The sequence below is a fragment of the Ranitomeya variabilis genome, chromosome 4 (assembly GCF_051348905.1).
Source record: "Ranitomeya variabilis isolate aRanVar5 chromosome 4, aRanVar5.hap1, whole genome shotgun sequence".
NCBI classification, from domain to species: Eukaryota; Metazoa; Chordata; class Amphibia; order Anura; family Dendrobatidae; genus Ranitomeya; species Ranitomeya variabilis.
In genome coordinates this window covers 751,114,962-751,139,896 of record NC_135235.1, presented here as the reverse complement: position 1 = coordinate 751,139,896, position 24,935 = coordinate 751,114,962, and the positions used below count along the sequence as shown (strand labels likewise).

Genomic DNA, 24,935 nt, shown 5'->3' with positions numbered 1-24,935 from the left:
AAGTGGGGACCCCGAGGAGGAAATCCATTACACAGATACAGTGACAAGCGGGGACCCCGAGGAGGAAATCCATCACACAGAGCGACAAGCGGGGACCATTACACAGGAAACCCATTACACAGATACAGTGACAAGCGGGGACCTCCAGGAGGAAATCCATTACACAGATACAGTGACAAGCAGGGACCCCGAGGAGGAAATCCATTACACAGATACAGTGACAAGTGGGGACCCCGAGGAGGAAATCCATTACACAGATACAACGACAAGCGGGGACCCCGAGGAGCAAATCCATCACACAGATAGAGCGACAAGCGAGGACCCCGAGGAGGAAATCCATTACACAGATACAGTGACAAGCGGGGACCCCGAGGAGCAAATCCAATACACAGATACAGTGACAAGTGGGGACCCCAAGGAGGAAATCCATTACACAGATACAGTGACAAGCGGGGACCCCGAGGAGGAAATCCATCACACAGATAGAGCGACAAGCGAGGACCCCAAGGAGGAAATCCATTACACAGATACAGTGACAAGCGGGGACTCCGAGGAGGAAATCCATTACACAGATAGAGCGACAAGCGGGGACCCCGAGGAGCAAATCCATCACACAGATAGAGCGACAAGCGGGGACCCTGAGGAGGAAATCCATCACACAGATAGAGCGACAAGCGGGGACCATTACACAGGAAACCCATTACACAGATACAGTGACAAGCGAGGACCCCAAGGAGGAAATCCATTACACAGATACAGTGACAAGCGGGGACCCCGAGGAGCAAATCCATCACACAGATAGAGCGACAAGCGAGGACCCCGAGGAGGAAATCCATTACACAGATACAGTGACAAGCGGGGACCCCGAGGAGCAAATCCATCACACAGATAGAGCGACAAGCGGGGACCCCGAGGAGGAAATCCATTACACAGATACAGTGACAAGTGGGGACCCCGAGGAGCAAATCCATCACACAGATACAGTGACAAGCGGGGACCCCGAGGAGGAAATCCATTACACAGATACAGTGACAAGTGGGGACCCCAAGGAGGAAATCCATTACACAGATAGAGCGACAAGCTTGGACCCCGAGGAGTAAATCCATTACACAGATACAGTGACAAGTGGGGACCCCAAGGAGGAAATCCATTACACAGATACAGTGACAAGCGGGGACCCCGAGGAGGAAATCCATCACACAGATAGAGCGACAAGCGAGGACCCCAAGGAGGAAATCCATTACACAGATACAGTGACAAGCGGGGACCATTACACAGGAAACCCATTACACAGATACAGTGACAAGCGGGGACCCCGAGGAGGAAATCCATTACACCGATAGAGCGACAAGCAGGGACCCCGAGGAGCAAATCCATCACACAGATACAGTGACAAGCGGGGACCCCGAGGAGGAAATCCATCACACAGAGCGACAAGCAGGGACCATTACACAGGAAACCCACTACACAGATACAGTGACAAGCGGGGACCCCGAGGAGGAAATCCATTACACAGATCCAGTGACAAGCGGGGACCCCGAGGAGGAAATCCATTACACAGATACAGTGACAAGCGGGGACCCCGAGGAGGAAATCCATTACACAGATAGAGAAACAAGTGGGGACCTGTCATGATCTCAATGGCAAGAGAACATAGCATAAGCATATATAGGAACTAGCTCTTGGAAGATGGGAACTGAGCTGACCATGAACTAAACCTAACGCACAACTAGCAGTGGCCGGGTAGCATGCCTACGTTGATTCTAGATGCCCAGCCCAGCCGGAGGACTAAATAAAGCTAGCAGAGGAAAATATTAGTCCTAGCTCACCTCTAGAGAAATACCCCGAAAGGAGACAGAGGCCCCCCACATGTATTGGCGGTGAGTTGAGATGAAATAACAAACGTAGTATGAAAATAGGTTTAGCAAATTTGAGGTCCACTTACTACATAGCAGAAGACAGAAAGGACACTTTCATGGTCAGCTGAAAACCCTATCAAAAAACACCATCCAGAAATTACTTTAAAACTCTGGCATTAACTCATAACACCAGAGTGGCAATTCCCGTTCACAAGAGCTTTCCAGACACAGTAACGAAACTACAGCTGTGAACTGGAACAAAATGCAAAAACAAACATGGACAAGAGTCCAACTTATCTAGTAGTTGTCTAGGAGCAGGAACAAGCACAGAGAGGCTTCTGATAACATTGTTGACCGGCAAGCAACTAACAGAGCAGCAAGGTTATATAGCGACTCCCACATCTTGATGGGAACAGGTGAACAGAGAAGATGAAGACACCAGTTCAATTCCACCAGTAGCCACCGGGGGAGCCCAGAATCCAAATTCACAACAGTACCCCCCCCTCAAGGAGGGGGCACCGAACCCTCACCAGAACCACCAGGGCGATCAGGATGGACCCTATGAAAGGCACGAACCAGATCGGAGGCATGAACATCAGATGCATTCACCCAAGAATTATCCTCCTGGCCGTATCCCTTCCACTTGACCAGATACTGGAGTCTCCGTCTGGAAACACGAGAGTCCAAGATTTTCTCCACAACGTACTCCAACTCACCCTCAACCAACACCGGAGCAGGAGGCTCAACGGAAGGCACAACCGGTACCTCATACCTGCGCAATAATGACCGATGAAAAACGTTATGAATAGAAAAGGATGCAGGGAGGTCCAAACGGAAGGAAACAGGGTTAAGAATCTCCAATATCTTATACGGGCCGATAAACCGAGGCTTAAACTTAGGAGAAGAGACCCTCATAGGGACAAAACGAGAAGACAACCACACCAAATCCCCAACAGAAAGCCGAGGACCAACACGACGGTGGCGGTTGGCAAAAAGCTGAGTCTTCTCCTGGGACAACCTCAAATTGTCCACCACCTGCCCCCAGATCTGATGCAATCTCTCCACCAGAGCATCCACTCCAGGACAATCCGAAGATTCCACCTGACCAGAGGAAAATCGAGGATGAAACCCCGAATTACAGAAAAACGGGGACACCAAAGTGGCAGAGCTGGCCCGATTATTGAGAGCGAACTCCGCCAATGGCAAAAAAGCAACCCAATCATCCTGGTCAGCAGACACAAAACACCTCAGATATGTCTCCAGGGTCTGATTAATCCGCTCGGTCTGGCCATTCGTCTGAGGATGGAAAGCGGACGAAAAAGATAAATCTATGCCCATCCTAGCACAGAATGCCCGCCAAAATCTAGACACGAATTGGGTCCCTCTGTCAGAAACGATATTCTCAGGAATACCATGCAAACGAACAACATTTTGAAAAAACAGAGGAACCAACTCGGAAGAAGAAGGTAACTTGGGCAGAGGAACCAAATGGACCATCTTAGAAAAATGGTCACACACCACCCAGATGACAGACATCTTCTGAGAAACAGGCAGATCTGAAATAAAATCCATCGAGATGTGCGTCCAAGGCCTCTTAGGAATAGGCAAGGGCAACAATAATCCACTAGCCCGAGAACAACAAGGCTTGGCCCGAGCACAAACGTCACAAGACTGCACAAAGCCTCGCACATCTCGTGACAGGGAAGGCCACCAGAAGGACCTTGCCACCAAATCCCTGGTACCAAAAATGCCAGGATGACCTGCCAACGCAGAAGAATGAACCTCAGAGATGACTCTACTGGTCCAATCATCAGGAACAAACAGTTTATCAGGTGGGCAACGATCAGGTCTCTCCGCCTGAAACTCCTGCAAGGCCCGCCGCAGGTCTGGAGAAACGGCTGATAATACCACTCCATCCTTAAGGATACCTGTGGGCTCAGAGTTACCAGGCGAGTCAGGCTCAAAACTCCTAGAAAGGGCATCCGCCTTAACATTCTTAGAACCCGGTAGGTATGACACCACAAAATTAAACCGAGAGAAAAATAATGACCAGCGCGCCTGTCTAGGATTCAGGCGCCTGGCGGTCTCAAGATAAATCAAATTTTTGTGGTCAGTCAATACCACCACCTGATGTCTGGCCCCCTCGAGCCAATGGCGCCACTCCTCAAAAGCCCACTTCATGGCCAAAAGCTCCCGATTCCCAACATCATAATTCCGCTCAGCGGGCGAAAATTTACGGGAAAAGAAGGCACAAGGCCTCATCACGGAGCAGTCAGAACTTTTCTGCGACAACACTGCCCCAGCTCCGATCTCAGAAGCGTCGACCTCAACCTGAAAAGGTAGAGCAACATCAGGCTGACGCAACACAGGGGCAGAGGAAAAACGGCGCTTAAGCTCCCGAAAGGCCTCCACAGCATCAGGGGACCAATCAGCAACATCAGCACCCTTCTTAGTCAAATCGGTCAATGGCTTAGCAATATCCGAAAAACCAGCAATAAATCGACGATAAAAGTTAGCAAAGCCCAAAAATTTCTGAAGACTCTTAAGAGAAGAGGGCTGCGTCCAATCACAAATAGCTTGAACCTTGACAGGATCCATTTCAATGGAAGAGGGGGAAAAAATATATCCCAAAAAGGAAATCCTCTGTACCCCAAAAACACACTTAGAACCCTTCACACACAAAGAATTAGACCGCAAAACCTGAAAAACCCTCCTGACTTGCTGGACATGAGAGTCCCAGTCATCCGAAAAAATCAGAATATCATCCAGATACACAATCATAAATTTATCCAAATAATCGCGAAAAATATCATGCATAAAGGACTGGAAAACTGACGGAGCCTTAGAAAGACCAAAAGGCATCACTAAATACTCAAAGTGGCCCTCGGGCGTATTAAATGCGGTTTTCCACTCATCCCCCTGCCTGATTCGCACCAAATTATACGCCCCACGAAGGTCAATCTTAGAGAACCACTTGGCCCCCTTTATGCGAGCAAACAAATCAGTCAGCAACGGCAATGGGTATTGATATTTAACAGTGATTTTATTCAAAAGCCGATAATCAATACATGGTCTCAAAGAGCCGTCTTTTTTTGACACAAAGAAAAAACCGGCTCCTAAGGGAGATGACGATGGACGAATATGTCCCTTTTCCAAGGACTCCTTTATATATTCTCGCATAGCAGCATGTTCAGGCACAGACAGATTAAATAAACGACCCTTTGGGTATTTACTACCCGGGATTAAATCTATGGCACAATCGCACTCTCGGTGCGGAGGTAACGAACCAAGCTTGGATTCTTCAAAGACGTCACGATAGTCAGACAGGAACTCAGGAATTTCAGAGGGAATGGATGATGAAATGGAAACCACAGGTACATCCCCATGAGCCCCCTTACATCCCCAGCTCAACACAGACATAGCTCTCCAGTCGAGGACTGGGTTGTGAGATTGCAGCCAAGGCAATCCTAACACCAAATCATCATGTAGATTATACAGCACAAGAAAGCGAGTAATCTCCTGGTGATCCGGATTAATACGCATAGTTACTTGTGTCCAGTATTGTGGTTTATTATTAGCCAATGGGGTGGAGTCAATCCCCTTCAGAGGAATAGAAGTCTCCAAAGGCTCTAAATCATACCCACAGCGTTTGGCAAAGGACCAATCCATAAGACTCAAAGCGGCGCCAGAGTCGACATAGGCGTCCGTGGTAATAGATGACAAAGAGCAAATCAGGGTCACAGATAGAATAAATTTAGACGGTAAGGTGCAAATGGAAACAGATTTACCAAGCTTTTTAGTGCGCTTAGAGCATGCTGATATAACATGAGTAGAATCACCACAATAGAAACACAACCCATTTTTCCGTCTAAAATTCTGCCGCTCGCTTCGGGACAGAATTCTATCACACTGCATACTCTCTGGCGACTTCTCAGTGGACACCGCCAGATGGTGCACTGGTTTGCGCTCCCGCAAACGCCTATCGATCTGAATAGCCATTGTCATGGACTCATTCAGACCCGCAGGCACAGGGAACCCCACCATAACATCCTTAATGGCATCAGAGAGACCCTCTCTGAAAGTCGCCGCCAGGGCGCACTCATTCCACTGAGTAAGCACAGACCATTTACGGAATCTTTGGCAGTAAATTTCCGCTTCATCTTGCCCCTGAGATAGGGACATCAAAGTTTTTTCTGCCTGAAGCTCCAAATGAGGTTCGTCATAAAGCAACCCCAAGGCCAGAAAAAACGCATCCACATTGAGCAACGCAGGATCCCCTGGTGTCAATGAAAAAGCCCAGTCTTGAGGGTCGCCCCGGAGCAAGGAAATCACAATCCTGACCTGCTGTGCAGGGTCTCCGGCAGAGCGAGATTTCAGAGACAAAAATAATTTGCAATTATTTCGAAAATTCTGAAACCCGGATCTATTCCCCGAGAAAAATTCCGGCAAAGGAATTCTCGGCTCAGATACAGGTGCATGACAAACAAAATCTTGCAAATTTTGTACCTTCGTGGCGAGATTATTCAAACCTGCAGTTACACTCTGAAGATCCATTACAAACAGGTGGACACAGAGCCATTCAAGGGTTAAGAGGAGGTAAGAAGCAGCTAGACAGCAATTAAGGGCTAGGCAGCCAAACTCTGAGGGGGGAAAAAAAAAAAAATTTCCCTTCAACACTTCTTTTTCTCCTGCTTCAGCCCAAACAATTAACACTTTGCGGGCCGGTCAAACTGTCATGATCTCAATGGCAAGAGAACATAGCATAAGCATATATAGGAACTAGCTCTTGGAAGATGGGAACTGAGCTGACCATGAACTAAACCTAACGCACAACTAGCAGTGGCCGGGTAGCATGCCTACGTTGATTCTAGATGCCCAGCCCAGCCGGAGGACTAAATAAAGCTAGCAGAGGAAAATATTAGTCCTAGCTCACCTCTAGAGAAATACCCCGAAAGGAGACAGAGGCCCCCCACATGTATTGGCGGTGAGTTGAGATGAAATAACAAACGTAGTATGAAAATAGGTTTAGCAAATTTGAGGTCCACTTACTACATAGCAGAAGACAGAAAGGACACTTTCATGGTCAGCTGAAAACCCTATCAAAAAACACCATCCAGAAATTACTTTAAAACTCTGGCATTAACTCATAACACCAGAGTGGCAATTCCCGTTCACAAGAGCTTTCCAGACACAGTAACGAAACTACAGCTGTGAACTGGAACAAAATGCAAAAACAAACATGGACAAGAGTCCAACTTATCTAGTAGTTGTCTAGGAGCAGGAACAAGCACAGAGAGGCTTCTGATAACATTGTTGACCGGCAAGCAACTAACAGAGCAGCAAGGTTATATAGCGACTCCCACATCTTGATGGGAACAGGTGAACAGAGAAGATGAAGACACCAGTTCAATTCCACCAGTAGCCACCGGGGGAGCCCAGAATCCAAATTCACAACAGGGACCCCGAGGAGGAAATTCATTACACAGATGCAACGACAAGCAGGGACCCAGAGGAGGAAATCCATTACACAGATACAGCACAATGTGTGAATGCACAGGTCCATCAGGGCAGAGTATGGGGGTCTCCTTCCTCCACATCTCCTTGTGATAGATTAGAATTGTCAATAACCTCAGAAATAGGGGTCTTATTCTCTTCTCATATCCAATATACTAACTGTAAAGAATCCCTTCTCATTAACATTACAAAGGACAATCACTCTTACTGCAAAGAACCCTTGTCATACATGGTGTACAGCATCGCCACTCTTATCATAAGCATTACACAGCATGATCGTTCTTACAAAGGACAAGCACTCTTACTGCAAAGTACCCTTGTCATACACAGTGTACAGCATCCTCACTCCTCATAAGTATTACAGAGCATGATCGCTCTAATAAAGGACAAGCACTCTTACTGGAAAGAACCCTTGTCATACACGGTGTACAGCATCGCCCCTCTTCTCATAAGCATTACACAGCATGATCGTTCTTACAAAGGACAAGCACTCTTAATGCCAAAAACCCTTTTCATACACGGTGTACAGCATCTCCACTCCTCATAAGTATTACACAGCATGATCTGTTGTGAATTTGGTTTTTGGGCTCCCCCGGTGGTCACTGGTGGTACTGGACTTGTGTGCTTCACTTTCTCTGTTCACCTGTTTCCATCAGGATATGGGAGTATCCTATTTAGCCTTGCTGCTCAGTTATTCTAGTGCCGGCCATCAATGTAACCAGAGCCTTTCTGTTGCATGTTCCTGCTTCTAGACTACTATCAGCTAAGTTGGACTCTTAGTCCTAACTTTGTTTGCATTTTTGTTCCAGTTCACAGTTATGTTATGTTTCTGTAGCTGGAAGCTCTTGTGGGCCGAAATTACCACTCCGGTGTCATGAGTTGACACATGAGTCTTAAAGTAATTTCTGGATGGTATTTTAATAGGGTTTTCAGCTGACCGTGAAGTTCCCTATTGTATCTTCTTACTATCTAGTAAGCGGACCTCGCTTTGCTGAACCTACCTTCATACTGCGTATGTCTTTTCCTCTGAACTCACCGTCAATATATGTGGGGGGCTTCTGTCTCCTTTTTGGGGGAATTTCCCTAGAGGTAAGCCAGGTCTGTTTTTTCCTCTATTAGGGTTAGTTAGTTCTCCGGCTGGCGCTGGGCGTCTAGGGATAAAACGTAGGTACGTCACCCGGCCACTGTTAGTTGTGTGGTAGGTTTAGCTCACGGTCAGCTCGAGATTCCATCACCCAAGAGCTAGTCTGTTATTTAAGTTCTCTGACGTTCCCTTGCCATTGGGAACCATGACAATGATCGCTCTAACAAAGGACAAGCACTCTTACTGGAAAAAACCCGTCATACACGGTGTACAGCATTGCCATTCTTCTCATAAGCATTACACAGCATGATCATTCTTACAAAGGACAAGCACTCTTACTGCAAAGAACCCTTGTCATACACGGTGTATAGCATCTCCACTCCTCATAAGTATTACACAGCATGATCGCTCTAACAAAGGACAAGCACTCTTACTGGAAAAAACCCTTGTCATACACGGTGTACAGCATTGCCACTCTTCTCATAAGCATTACACAGCATGATCGTTCTTACAAAGGACAAGCACTCTTACTGCAAAGAACCCTTGTCATACGCAGTGTACAGCGCTGTCACTCTTCTAATAAGCAATACACAGCTCTTACAATGGACACGCACTCTTACTGCAAAGAACCCTTGTCATACACGGTGTACAGCATCACCACTCTTATCATAAGCATTACACAGCATGATCGTTCTTACAAAGGACAAGCACTCTTACTGCAAAGAACCCTTGTCATACACGGTGTACAGCATCTCCACTCATAAGTATTACACAGCATGATCGCTCTAACAAAGGACAAGCACTCTTAATGTCAGGACCTCTTCTCAAGATCATTACACAAAGTGATCACTCTTACTGTAAAGAACTCCTTATAACGATTGCATAGAAGGGTTACTCATGATCATTACACAAACTGATCACTGTTACTATAAAGATCCCCTTCTTTTAGTTATTGCACATCAAGATCACAGTTACTGTAAAGAATCCCTTCTTTTAATTATTACAGACCAAGATCGCTTAGTGTAAAGAACCCCTTTTTATAAATATTACACATCATGGCCACTCTCACTGTAAAGAACCCTTTCTAATAAGCATGATGAATACTGCTGTAAAAATCCATTATCATGAGCATAACTATAAATATCCTAAAAATCCTCCTAAGGTATAATAATATACGTGCTTTACAGCAGCTGCCTGGCATTGAGCTCTCATCTTTTCGAGGACATTATTCATGTAAGATTTTTCACTTTAAGAGGGGTTTGTTTTATTTAGGATCTGAATAAAATTAACCCTTTGAGGTCTCTTGCTGGCAATGGAGGTCAGGACCAAAGCTTTTTGGATGTTCTTACTCCTCGGAGGACAATGGGTATGTTCCGTAAGGTGGCCTTGGGAGACATCTTACGACCTTGATTGCACATTGTTGGATAAGTGGTCACTGCCGATAACAATAGCGAGGAGCTTTTGCGGGTTCACCACACCCTGAGCGACTGCGTCATGGGGGAACGGTGATGACTCCGTGTACCGAAGCCTTCGCCAGGGGACAAAACAACATGTTTGTGGAATATTCAGGAAGGAGAAGACGATTGCGTCCTCCGTCTTTTTGGACTTCACTTTCTCCAAACATCGGGGCCAAACATGTTGGGTTCTCTAGAAACTTGATTTATTAAAGGGACATGCCACCCAGCTATTTCAATAATCTGGGGGCTCAGCACAATCTGCACTGATGACATATGGCCCCCCAGTGATAGGTCTGTAGTTACACCGGTGGGCAAAGGTCCTGCGCATTCTCTTCTACAATGCACCTAGTATGCCACTGCGCTCGCGCCAGCATGACATCTTCATATGGGTAAGACAGAAAAAAATGCTCAGCCCCATCTGGAAGAATAGAACAACTCTGCCCCCTAGTGGAGGGTCAGAAAACAACAGAAATCACATTTTGGAAATGTCAACCCCAATTAAGACAGCCCCGATGGTCAGAACAGTGAGTCTACAGTGATGAATCCCATGTGCCCTGGCTGATAACAGGGAACAATAGACTACATCGATTGGCTTCAGAATCTGATTGCAGGAGATCATGCATCTTAGGATAATTTTTGGAAATGTCATCCCCACAGTTTAATGCAGCCCCAATGTACAGGACAATGAGTCTACTGTGATGAATCCCATGTGACCTGGCTGATAACAGGGAACAATAGACTATATAGATTCTGATTGTTCTCACACAGTACAGGAGATCATACATCGTAGGATAATTTTTGGACACTACACAGATAATTATACACTGCTGATCACACACCGCACTGGTGGTCACGGTGGACCACTGGTGGTCACGGTGGACTCGGGATCATCCACCGTGGTCATGTGGTTATAACACGTAGAAGAAAAAGAACTTTCTGGAGGATTTCACCACATATGAAGGGGAAGAGCGGCCACTTCCTCCTTGAAGCGGCTTTCCTCTCTATGCCCTTTAGATTCAGAGATGGCGCCGCTCCACCTGCTGTGTGTGCTGCTCTTCTGTGCAGGTAAGATGCCCAGAGGGAGACCATGTCAGTAAGGGGTTAATGTGACATATACACAAACGTACAGATCTAGCCGTATCAGAGATGATCAGATCCATTTCCTGACATTTGTAGGGTTTGTGATTTGATTGACATGAATTGTCAAAAAAAAATAAATTCCGAGCTCTATGTCACAAATGGCTGAAGACCCAAGGAGTGGGCTAATGACGCCAATATTCCCAGCAGCTATCAGATCACATGGTCTAGTGCAGCCAATCAGGGAAGCGATCACAAGCAGTAGAAAAGATAGGGGCCGGCCGCGCAGCGCCATTTTATGGCTTTACGGCATAGGGATAGGAGGTCAGAGCACGCTAGACTCATTATGATGTACTAGGGCAATGCTGAAACACATGCAAAATGGGAGAAGTAGTCAGTCTGGGAATAATAATCCAAAGATTCTAGTGATGTAGTGAGGTGCTGGACCTGCAGAGTCAGTGTGACTGTGAATCAGGAGGTGCTGGACATAGAGAGTCAAGATACCTGTTTCTGTATTACCTGTTACCAAATATCAGTGACATGTTACAACTGATTGTAGATTCTTTTTTGGTTTTGTTTCATTATATGATTCTCAGTCTGAAGAAGGTCCAATTTTGGACAGAAAAGTTACATAATTTTGGGACTATCATATTTTCAATAAATATTTTTCATTTTACTACATTAAGGAGTGCCAGATTTTTCTTTAAATAGTGAGTTGATGGACCTGCAGAGTTAGTGTGATATATAGAAAGTCGCAGGACCTGCAGAGTCAGTGTGAATGTGAATAGAGAGTTGATGGACCTGCAGAGTTAGTGCGATATATAGAGAGTTGCAGGACCTGCAGAGTTAGTGTGAATGTGACTAGAGAGTTGATGGACCTGCAGAGTTAGTGTGATATATAGAGTTGCAGGACCTGCAGAGTCAGTGTGAATGTGAATAGAGAGTTGCTGGACCTGCAGAGTTAGTGTGATATATAGGAAGTTGCAGAGTCAGTGTGAATGTGAATAGAGAGTTGATGGACCCGCAGAGTTATTGTGATATATAGAGAGTTGCAGGACCTGCAGAGTTAGTGTGATATATAGAAAGTTGCAGAGTCAGTGTGAATGTGAATAGAGAGTTGATGGACCCGCAGAGTTATTGTGATATATAGAGAGTTGCTGGACCTGCATAATCAGTGTGAATGTGAATAGAGAGTTGATGGACCCGCAGAGTTATTGTGATATATAAAGAGTTGCTGGACCTGCGTAATCAGTGTGACTCAAGAGGTGGTGAACCTGCAGAGTTAGTGTGATAAATAAGGAGGCGCTGGACCTGCAGAGTCAGAAAGTTAATCCAGAAAGTTAAAACCTGAGGCAGGTGCTTGCTTTTGGGGGTGAAATTAAGACATTTCTCTTCTTTCCAAAATATCATTGTTTGTTTTTTTCAACCTTTCATATAACAGACATATTTACATTTTGTGAATTCCAGTTTATCGACTGTACACCGTGCACCTCACGACCAGGCCGCACATCGGTGCTACATTTTCATTTCCAGGCATGAACCTCCGTTTACCTACTGTGCAATGTAGCGGTTTGGGTTATGTTGTATTTTTATTGAAGGAGAAGGTGGATAACTTAAAAAAATAAGTTAAGGTTTTTACGTTTTTGGAGCAGAAACTCTCCAAATCCTCAAAAACTTGAAGCCCATGCAGCCATTATCAGATTCCTCTTCCATCACTGTCCCTGTGCATGTGAGCTCTGACATCTCAGCGCAGCAGTCGCGGTGACATCACTATATCACACCGGCTGTGCAGAGCTACAGACTGCACACTACAGAGACAGGGGCAGCTGGGAAACAGCAGGCAATGAGTATCTTTTTTTATTTTAAATCAATGAGGCCATTGTGGGGGGCATTACACTGTTTGAAGGGACATCATACTGTATTGAAGGCTGTGCAGGGTCATTATACTGATTGGAGGGCTTTGTGGGGGCCATTATACTGTTTAGAAGGCTATGTGGGGCCATTATACTGTTTGTAGGGCTATGTGGGGCCATTATACTGCTTGGAGGCCTATGTGGGGGGCCATTATACTGCTTGGAGGCCTATGTGGGGGGCATTATAGTGTTTGGATGGCTATGTGGGGCCATTATACTGTTTGGAGGACTATGTAAGGCCATTATACTGTTTGGAGGTCTATATGAGGCCATTATACTGTTTGGAGTGCTATGTAAGGTCATTATACTGTTTGGAGGGCTATGTGAAACCATTATACTGTTTGGAGGGCTATGTGGGAGCCATTATATTGTTTGGAGGGCTATGTGTGGGGACCATTATACTGTTTGGAGGTCTATGTGGAACCATTAAACTGTTTGTAGGCATTGTAGGCATATGTGGAACCATTATACTGTTTGGGGGGCTATGTGGGGGCCATTATACTGTTTGGAGGGCTATCTGGGGGCCATTATACTGTTTGGATGTCTATGTGGGGCTATTATACTGTTTGGAGGGCTATGGAAGGTCATTATACTGTTTGGAGGGCTATGTGGGACCATTATATTGTTTGGAGGGCTATGTATGGGGGCCATTATACTGTTTGGAGGGCTATGTGGGGACCATTATACTGTTTGGATGGCTATGTGGGGTTACTATACTGTTTGGAGGGCTATGTAAGGTCATTACACTGTTTGGAGGGCTATGTGGAACCATTAAACTGTTTGTAGGGCTATTTGGAACCATTATATTGTTTGGAGGGCTATGTGGGGACCATTATACTGTTTGGATGGCTATGTGGGGTTACTATACTGTTTGGAGGGCTATGTAAGGTCATTACACTGTTTGGAGGGCTATGTGGAACCATTAAACTGTTTGTAGGGCTATTTGGAACCATTATATTGTTTGGAGGGCTATGTGGGAGCCATTATATTGTTTGGAGGGCTATGTGTGGGGGCCATTATATTGTGTATAGGGGACTGTGGGGCATCCTACTTTGCAAGGAGGGTACAGTAGGGTCATCAGACAGTGCATGTGGAGGAATTCACTGTGGGGGTAACATAGTCTGTATAGGGGGCACCTTTGTTGGCATCATACTTTGTGGAGGCCAAGAAAGGGCTATCTTAGTATGTGGGAACATTAAGGGGCTTCAATATGAGTAAAATGACTTTGTTAGGGTCGCAGAGTTGTGAGATATACTCTTCTGTGACCCCATAAAATATTTTTTTGTGTGAGGAACCAATTAGTGCTTCTGATGGCCCCATCATTCCTATGTACAGGGGCGCTCCTGACACCTGCTGTTGTTACCTATTCAATTACCAATCTGCTTTAACCAAATGTTGGAAAACAAATTATTGGAGTAAATTGTGACACTTAAAGCTCAGTTCCCACGATGAATATTTGGTTCTTTTGATTTTCAGCAGTATTTCTGCACCAATCAGCTCCCATAATCCTAATAAAATAATTGATGGCTTTATTGAATAATCCACAAAAAACATGATCAAGACACAGAGTGTAGATAAGCGACGCGTTTCACATCAATTGTGATCCTTCTTCATGCATCTCGGGATTATTTCCCACATTGCTGGAGGATTAATCTGTTGCGTTGTGCAGACTGTGCTGTTGGAAAATAAGTTTTTTACATCCTGGCACACAACAAATAGGAACTACGTCCCTCCGTCAGCACATGAAATGCCATCCTCCTATGTGTGGCAGCAAGATGAGCCAGGCCCAAGATGTCCTTCTTCTTTTCCTCAAGATCATGCTGGAAATCAGTCTGCACCCACAAATAGCACCTTGTGGTTGTCATCAGCCCCATAATCATCCTCGCCCACTGCTTTGCATACACTTCCTCAATTGCATCATCACTTCTCCTTTTTGTGCTCAACAAACAATTGCCCAAGTTCAGCACAACTGACATCAGACCACCTGAATTGTGTTGCCTTTTACGAAAGAATTGTGTGCATTCAGGCTGAATGGAAGACACCTAGCCGCCATTATTTATTGTACCAAAAAGCCGTACATCAATATTGTATCGTGTCTTCTACATCACTCAGCTCCAATCCCAAGCACTTCTGGCTCAGCAGATTGGACCAGTGGCAAGAACGGGCCCAGATCACTATGCACATAGTCATTTCTGATCTCCACCGTCGTGCTGTAAGAGGGTTTGCCGAGGAAGATGAAATCCCTCAGAGCCATCCAGCATTTGTGATCGAAGACTGCCACCTACTATCCAACCAAGATCCTGCGGAACTAATAACAAAGGGGAAGTGTTTTGAGTAGGACGAGTTCAGAAGGAGCACCGGGTCAGGTAACTTCCATGATAAAGTTACCAGATAAAAAAGGCTAGAGAGACTCAGGAGTATGCTATGCATGTATCCCATTGCCCCTGCCTTACAGACAGAGTTAGCCCCATTGACCCCCCATTGACCCAAGATGGAGAGACATGACAGGCGATTATGTTCCGGCAGCCAAGTTATGATGACACTGTCGACAAAGTGAGCTGAATTTTACAGGACATACATGGTGACACTACTGACCTAGGTAACCTACGCATGTGCCTCTTCCGTAAGGTCCAGGGGGACAGTGAGACCATAGACCAGTACGTAAATGCTTTGCAGGAAGTATCGACCCATATCACCAAGAAGACACGGGAGAAATACCGAGGACTGGGATTGTTAAATGAGGTGTTGAGAGATCAGCTGCTAACCACATGAGAGACCCTTACTTACGACAGGCTGTGAAGAATCGCATATGCTCTAATATTAACATGAGCTTCCTGGAGGTTGGGGAGAGGCAAGGGTGCTAGAGCGAGAGGCCTCTGTCATAAAAGGTATGGTCCGGAGCCACGAAGTGACCACCTTTCAATCAGCCAATATGGAGCCTGACTGGGCCCGGGAGTCACAACAAGAAATCCGGGACATCAGAGGAGAATTACGGCGTACACCATGACGCCTGGCCCCGTATGAGGAAAAGTTGGCTCTGGAATACCCAGCTGCTCAAAAACTATTATCCATCAGAGGAATGTGGAATACTAGACTTGTAGTGGAAGGGGACACATCTCCCGGAACTGTGCAAACTGAGAAAGAAGAAGGGGCGTCTATTAAACTGACGCACCCCACGGTCGAGAACCACATCGTGGGGCTCCACACCAATGAGACGTGATGAAGACTCTGAAGGTATCGTCTCTAAGAGGCCTGTCACTTGGAATGAGTTTAATAGACCATGCATTTGGTGCTTGATGGACACCGTGTCCCAGGTGAACACCATGCCAGGAGAATTCTTCCAAGCCCACTTCCTAGATGTCGCTCTCTCCAGAAAGGAACCAACCATTCAATTGGTGGCTGCCAATCAGCTGCTCATCCCAGTAGTGTGGATGTCCATACGAGTGTCCGGAAAAGAGTTGGGCAGAAAAGCGAACATACTAGTGACGGGTCCCGGAGGAGAAGGGCCCATCGTGACCCTGGTGATGAATAACTTGCAAGGGCACTTCTTGGCTTACGGACGAAGAAAGAACATTTGGGCCCGTCTACCCCGAAATCATGCAAGCAAGAGTGTGTTCCAACAACTGGCGCGAGTCAGTCAAATTCAAAGGTTAACAACCGTCTCCAAGCATCAGGGATACAATATTTGTAAGGACTTTCTTAATCCCACAAATCCTTGATATTACAGGGAGGGAAGGTCACGAGTACCACCCGCTGTGATCTTTGGAGCACCCAGCTCTCTGCTGCCCATCGTCCGGATAATTACACGATTGGCCGACGATCAACGGAGAAGGCCGCAGCCTGTTCGCACCACTAGGCCGGCTATCGGAAAATTACCCGTGAGTGTACGGCATATACACCTCCGGGATCCAACACATGGAATATGTGTACACACTTCGGTACAGTCACAGCTAACTCTCCGATAACTCCAGGCTACTCGCCGCCACCACTAATCTATTTCGGTCGATTAGACACCGTACGGTAGCTTATCACTTTGAGGCGTAGTTTACAGAACAGAAGGAACAGAACTATTACATTTTATAATTAATCCAAAGGGAGGCAGTGTTTATGAAAAATATACAAAAGATTTTACAAGGGGGACAAACGAATACAGCATAAACAATTACATAAAATAAAAGGGATTAACAGGAGAACTTACTACACCAATCGCAGAGATGATTCAGTTTAGCTGAAGGAGAGCGCTTCGATTTGGCTGTCGATAAACAGGGCCCCTGCATACACGATATGTCGCTGTCTGGACGAACGCTGATTATGATTGGGATTCATCTTTTATCATGCCCTGAGTCCCACACACCCACCTGTGATGACCTCACAAGGTCCCGGTTGTGGGCTGGTCTCAGTCCTTCATGATTTGAGGAAATCCCAAATCATGCAATAACTCCTCATAGGACGATCACAGAATGTCAAGACTGATGTCATCTTTTGTATCGGGATTTTAGCTATGCTTAGAGACCAAACATGGCCTAGCTGCTGGTGGTTATATGGCCTCTATGGATTTGGGGCTTTTTAATGGGGGTTATAATTATGAGAAAAACATGGCTATTTTGCCTAGTTATCCCAATGCCAACATTGTATGTCTCATTAATATTGGATTATAGAAATTCCAAAATTCCATATTTTCTCCCGGAGACATACTGTCTGCTCTCTCATTGTACTACTGTGACCATGGCTAGTTGTAAAGGGTGGCAGATGTTCTTCGATCCATTTCAGACCCTAATAAGACCTTTTTTGTTTCTCTCTGTGAACAATACATCCATTTCAGTCACCTGGGTCTATAGAGGAATCCTCACATTTTAATTAATCTGCTTCACATAGCTGTATCACTGACATTTTACATAAAGACAGGTTTGAATGCTAGCTCCCAGCTCCTCAGGACAAATGGTGGATGAACAAAAAAAGGGAGGGGGATATGAGTGACCTCAAGGATTTTTAATATTTTCTATGACACCCAGTACCTCGGCAAAGTAGTCTTAAACCTGGAAGCTACAGTGACTTTACCTGAAGGACAGACCATGTTAATTATCCTGGTACGGGCCCATGTATCATTGGAAGGAATGGCAGTCCAGTTGGACTCCCAAAAGAAGAGGATGGGACCCCGGGATTGCTGATTGCATGTACCCCAGCCACCATGCGACAAGGACGAATACCCGTGCACTGTATTAACCTGAGTGGAACTTGTCTACAGCTAATCCCCCAGAAAGAGGTAGTTCGAATGTACGTGATGCCAGAAGATCTCCCAAGGTTGGATGCAATAGAATTGACTCCATTAAAAGGAGACCAGTGGACTCTGTCAGTGTCTCTTCATGTGAAGGAGAGCAGGGGTGAAGTTGGAGACGGTCGTGATCTTCTGGAACAGATGGAAGCGAACCTTACGGAATTCACCTCCGACCAAGTGGGGCAGATAGAACAACGATATCAAGGGGTGTTTGCTCTGCACGATAACGACTTCGGGTGCACTAAAGCCATTCAACATGAGATTCCTATGGGGACCACAGCCCACATTTGAGAAACACATCTGCAGATCCCACCTCAAATGTACCAAGAAGTAAAAGAGTTGCTGTTTCACATTTTGTAGAATGGAGTGATACGGCAGAGTCAAAGCCCATAAGCTGCCCCCATTGTACTAGTGAGGAATAGGGATGGGACGTTGAGGTTGTGTGGACTAATGATGGCTGAATGCTTGCACCATATAGGACTCATACCCCTTGCCAAGGATCGAAGAATATCTGTCTACCTTAGGTAAGACTAAATGCTTCTGGTCCCTTGATCTGGCCAGTGGTTATTGGCAGGTTCCCGTAACGGCAAAGGAATGGCCAAAGACAGTCTTCATTCTTCCCATGGGGCTAATCCAGTTTAACCAGATGTCTTTTGGATGTTCCAACGCCTGATGGAAAGATGCCTACGGAACCTGACTTTTGAAGCTACTCTGATTGATATAACTCAATGATATCACTATCCACCCTCCCACCTTTGAAGAACTTCTCGCCAGGTTGGAGCAGGTGCTAGGACAGGTTCAGATACATGGGTTGAAGATCAAGCTTTGAAAGTGCAGCCTATTTCAGAGGGAGATCAAGTATCTGGGGCACACGGTCTTCAGCACAGTAGTCCACCCCACCACGGAGAAAGTGCCGCAGTGCAGAAGCAGCCTACACACACGACAATGAGGAAATTGAGAGCATTCCTGGGACTAGCCAGATACTACCAGAGGTTTATCAAGAACTTTGCAAGAACAGCAGCACCATTGAATGAGCTACTAAGTGGGACAACAGGAGGGACTAACCGACAACTGAAGCAGTGGGGCCCTAGCCAAGAGGATGCTTTTTGGGCCTTGATGTTAGCACTGACTGATGCTCCCATCTAGGTAAACGTTAATTTCCCAGAACTCTTTGTGCTGTACACCGATGGAAGCCTGTATGGATTGGTTGGCTGCACTAGTTCAGGTACAGGAAGGAAGCGAGAGGGTGATTGCATATGGCAGTCAATCACTGAGGGATTCTGATAAGAACCACGATAACTATAGTTCATTCAAGTTGGAGTTCCTGGAGCTGGTGTGAGTTATGACTAAGAAGTTTGCAGAGTACCTGTCGAGATCGGAAGTACATGTACACACTGACAACAACCTCCTCGCTCAACTAGAGAATGCAAAGGTGGGCACATTGGCACAGAGGTGGGTTATGAGAATTTCCAAGAACAAGTACAAAATCTCTTATTGGTGAAAGTATGGAAACACGCATGCAGATGCGTTGTCCCGGGTGACTCAGGCGGGCCCGAAGAAGGATATGAATGAAGAGCTGGAGAGTGATGAGACCCCACAATTTTAAGAATTTCATGGCAGCAATGGTAGCCACCCAAGAACCAGGAGAGGAACCTAAACCCACTCAAATCCTGGGCCGCCCAAGGGATGAGTGTGTGCTATTGCAACAGTCCGTTCCTGAATTAGCAAGACTTATGGAAGTGGGTCACCCTGAGACAGCATCCCATCAAGGAGGCCAGAATGGCATTGTCCGCAAGTACCATACAGATCTTGGAGCAGTGGGAAAGACTTTTCATAAACATGGCTTGTTATACCAAAGAATCGAACTACCTCGTGAGTTTGGCATCACCTAGGAAGTGGTGGTTCCACAGGGGATGGTGTTAAGCCTGACCAAGGAAGAACAATAAGAAAGGCGCTCATTTTGGGACAGAGAAGTCCTTCCAATAGCTGCGACAACTGGTGTAATGGCCTCAACTACGTCAAAAGGTAGAAGAGACCTGTAGAAGATGTCGACAGTGTGAGCTGACAACCCCCCCCCCCCCCGAGCAGAGACCTTCTATCCAAGACATCACCTTGCACCTTGAAGTATTAATGGCCAACTACCTGATGATCAGGATGTCTCATAATGCCTATGAAATTGTCTAGTGATGACCGACCATTTCACTAAGATCAAGGTGGTATCTCCAACCAGGGACCAGACGGCTGAGACAGCGGCCAGATGCATATGTCGGGACTTGATTCATGTATATGGATGCCCGAAGAAAATAAACTCAGATCAAGGGGCCCGCTTCCAAAGAAAGGTGATGGAACAGTTGTACCGTCTCTATGGTATTTCCAAGTCCTGCACGACACCATATCACCCACATGGGAACGAAGCTTGAGAGCGCTTCGATAAAACTTTACTGCAACTGTTACGGACTCTAAAAGAGGACAGGAAGATGAGGTGGCCTGAATTCATCTCTGAACTGGTATGGGTGTACTATAATCAAGTCCATGCTACTACCGGGTACACACCATACATGTTACTGTTCGGTCAAAATGGTCTGGGAACAGTCCGAACACTTGGGTCCAAGAGCATAGGCACCGACTACAGATAATGAGATGATTGGTGGAGAAGAAGTTTTGAGAACTAGATCATTCCATTGGTCCCCACACAAGATGACCAGCTCCAAATGGGAGACAATGTACTGGTACGAGCCAAATGGCCCAAAAATAAAATGTACTATCGCTATGAAGCAGTACCTTACCAAGTTATAAGAAAAGTTCATCCCGACAGCCCAGTCTATGAAGTTCAGCGCAAGGCGAACAAAGAGGCCATGGGCCGAGTGTTGCATTGCAACATGCTCCGTCCCTGCCTCTCTGAGACAGAAGGGACCAGAAGGGTGAAGTCTCCAGAGGAACCGTGTTATGCTACCACAGAAAAGGCTGTTTGCGATGGAGTAGAGTGGCTTACTTTGCCCATGAACCAGCATGCGACAACAACACGGCCCCAAAGGGGCTGGAATATAGTTCAGAAGATAATCCTCTCTGCAGAATGCCTGAAGCCTCAAAAGTTCCTGAGACACATTTGCAAGAAGGACCACGTAGAACGGAACGTGCCAACGTTGGCATTCCCCCTGACCAATACACACAGGAAGAGATTGTCTGGGAGGAAATTAAGCCGAAAGCCCGGGAATGTGCTCAACTTCTGTCAGAAACAGAGCAACCCCCGACGAAGGGCCAATCACCCAGGGCTTCTCATCACCCGAGGATTGGCGAATTTAAAGAAAGGAGGAATGTAAGAGGGTGTTCTGCGAAACATGGATCCTGCGGAAGCAATAAGAAGGGGAAGTGTTTTGAGAAGGATGAGTTTAGATGGAGTACAAGGTCAGATGACTTCCATGATGCAGTTCCCTGATATAAAAGGCCGGAGAGCCAATGCGGGAACGTATTTGGCACCAAAGTGGTATGACTGTGGTAGAGACACAGGGTCGCACACAAGAAACCAGACTGGCTGGCAGCTGTGAGCCCACTAGTGAGATCCAGTCTGCATCAGGCAAGATCCGTGAACTAGACAATGCCAGTCAAGACCTGGGGCCCAGCCCTGCACCAGTCATGATCCGGATACCAGACTACGCCAGGCCAGCCCATCCGGACATTACAGACACCAGTCGCAGGTCAAGCGCTGAAGAACTTGTGAAGACCCTACCGAGAGTGAATGTCTGCAGCAATGACCAGGAGGTGCGAGTTAACTGGGCCAGGGAACATCTGGGGTGGTGCAACAGACGGGTGGGGTTGATCTAGAGTGCAGAAGGCCCAGAGAGCAACCATTGACTTTGTCAAAAGGACTTGTGGCTTAGTGGGAAGAACCGGAGACACACGATAGGGCATAGAGGAGAAAAGGGATCATTATAATGACTCCCTTTGGTACTGTAACATTTTTCTCATTGGAAACCAGATATACAGTTGTGCTCAAAAGTTTACAGAGTTTTTGCTTTCTTGGCCTTTGTAGTGACAATATGTATTTGTAGGCGATGCATGACAGGCAGAAAATTAGCATCTTTTCTTAGGCTGCAGCTCTTCAAAGGTTATAACCTATGTTATCTACCGCAAAGACAGCTTTCCTGGTCACAGGGTCTCAGACCCCAGGATGCCTTCCTGAGAATGGCACAGAATTTGAAACATTTCACACCTCTGATGCCTTTGAAGGAAGACACCAAATGGGACCTTCTGCAGCCTGACACTTTCAATTTACTATGGGAAAGAAAGGTTACGACTAAGAGCAATTATAGAAAAAATAATGTATTCATTGCGAAGTAGCCATGGTCCAGTCACAAACCAGGGATTAGAATATTAACATGAGAGGCTGGTCTAGAAATCTGATCTCCAGGCTAAGCCTATAACTTGGACAGGTGTTCACAGATTGAGGGGCAGCCAAGCTGATGTGATCCATTTCATATCCCCCCTCAGGGAACAGAATACCAGACTGCAAAGTTTAGATATTTCTGTAAGTTCCCCCCTTTTATTCTATAACTGTTTTGCATATTTGTATGTCACATTTTATTTCCATATTTTTACATCCTTTTATTGTAAGCACTGTACCTTTTCTATTAAAGCTTAAAACTTTAATAAGTTTGAACCTTGTATGCGCTAAAAGAATCCATAGCTTTAGAGTGTGTGATCCTGGTGATTGGCAGATAGTAGTAGTATTTCCAGTACTCATTGCCCGTGTGTTCGGTGAGTGGTGGCAGCGTGTATGAGCGGGTGTGTGGTCTGTGTCAGGGTGTGATTTATGCTCCCATTACAGCATAGGACAGAGGTTGGAAGCTGGATTGAGTGAGAGGAGATTAACCCTTCCAGGCGCAACCCCAAGTTACGTGCTGAGAATTGGGTACGTGACAGCCTTTTTTCAGAGAATATTAATGATAACACCAAAACTTTTTCTCCACTCATGGTTAGTGGTTGGTGAAGCCATTTATTGTCAGACTACTCTGTTTTCTCTTTATAAATCATAATGACAACCGAAAACATCCAAATGACCCTGATCAAAAGTTCACATACCCCATTTCTTAATACCGTGTATTGCCCCTCTAACATCAATAACAGCTTGAAGTCTTTTGTTGGTAGTTGTGGATTAGGTTCTTTATTTTCTCAGATGGTAAAGCTGCCCACTCTTCTTGGCAAAATGCCTCCAGTTCCTGTAAATTCCTGGGCTGTCTAGCATAAACTGTGGCTTGAGATCTCCCCTGAGTGGCTCAATGATATTGAGGTCAGGAGACTGAGGTGGCCACTCCAGAACCTTCACTTTGTTCTGCTGTAGCCAATGACATGTCGACTTGGCCTTGTGTTTTGGATCGTTGTCATGTTGGCACATCCAAGTACGTCCCATGCGCAGCTTCTGGGCTGATGAGTGCAAATTTGCCTCCAGTATTTGCTGATAATGTGCTGCATTCATCTTTCCTTCAACTTTGACCAAGCTTTCTGTGTCTTTGTAGCTCACACATCCCCAAAACATCAGCGATCCACCTCCGTGCTTTACAGTAGGAATGGTGTTCCTTTCATCACAGGCCTTGTTGACTTCTCTCCAAATGTAACGTTTATGGCTATGGACGAAAAGTTAAATTTTGGTCTCATTACTCCAAATTACCTTGTTCCAGGAGTTTTGAGGCTTGTCTCTGTGCTGTTCTGCGTATTGTAGGTGAGATACTTTGAGGCATTTATGCAGTAATGGCTTTCTTCTGGTGACTCGCCCCTTTTTCTTCAAGTGCCTCCTTATTGTGCACTTGAAACAGCCACTCCGCTAGTTTTCAGAGAGTCCTGTATTTCAGCTGATGTTATTTGTGGGTTTCTCTTTGCATCCCGAATAATTTTCCTGGCAGTTGTGGACGACATTTTTGTTGGTCTACCTGACCGTGGTTTTGTTTTCACAGAGCCCCTGATGTTCCATTTGTTAATCACAGTGTGAACGCTGCTGACTGGCATTATCAATTCCTTGGATATCTTTTTGTATCCCTTTCCTGTTTTATACAGTTCAACTACCTTTTCCCGTAGATCCATTGACAATTCTTTAGCTTTCCCCATGACTCACAATCCAGAAACGTCAGTGGCTGGATAAAAGATGCAAGAGTCTGTCTGGATCCCAGAAACTCACTCAGCTTTTATGCTCACACTGATTACAAGTAAACAGGTCACAGGTGAGGATGTTACCTTTATTAGCCATTCACATCCATTTGTGTCAACTTCTGTGCATGTTATCAGGCCAAAATCACCAGGGTATGTGAACTTTTGATCAGGGTCGTTTGCATGTTTTGGGTTGTCATTATGATTTTATAAAGAGAAAACACAGTAGTCTGACAATTAATGGCTTCACCCAACCACTAACCATGGGTGGAGAAAACATTTTGTTGCTATCATTCATATTCTCTGAAAGAAAAGGCTAAGAAAGCAAAAATTCTGCCGGGGTATGTAAACTATATATTTTATTTTATTTTATTTCTTCACTTCTAGACTTCTAGTGGAGAAGCGATTACTTCTTCACTTTCAGTAGTGATGAGCACACCTGGTTTTAGTCCCTAAATTAAGGGATAATTTTTGGACGGCTTGTGAAAAAGCTATAGCTACTTTATTTAGCAAAGAACAAAGCTCCTGATACTCCCCAAACAGGTATCATTTTTGCAAACCCCATGTAAAAAAAAGCCATGACTTCTTCTTTTTGTACAAACTGTGTATACACACCAG

At 45.7% G+C, this 24,935-nt stretch overlaps 1 protein-coding gene across 1 annotated transcript in view; it reads left to right on the top strand.

Annotated features, from left to right (window-relative positions):
• The first annotated feature begins 10,876 nt into the window (after positions 1 to 10,876).
• The window catches only part of MILR1 (mast cell immunoglobulin like receptor 1), a 43,585-nt gene continuing 29,526 nt past the window's right edge, over positions 10,877 to 24,935 (top strand). The window contains exon 1 of the mRNA XM_077257843.1: positions 10,877 to 10,979. Coding sequence (XP_077113958.1) covers positions 10,937 to 10,979 — 43 coding nt within the window. The 5' untranslated portion in view covers positions 10,877 to 10,936. The remainder of the gene's footprint in view (positions 10,980 to 24,935) is intronic.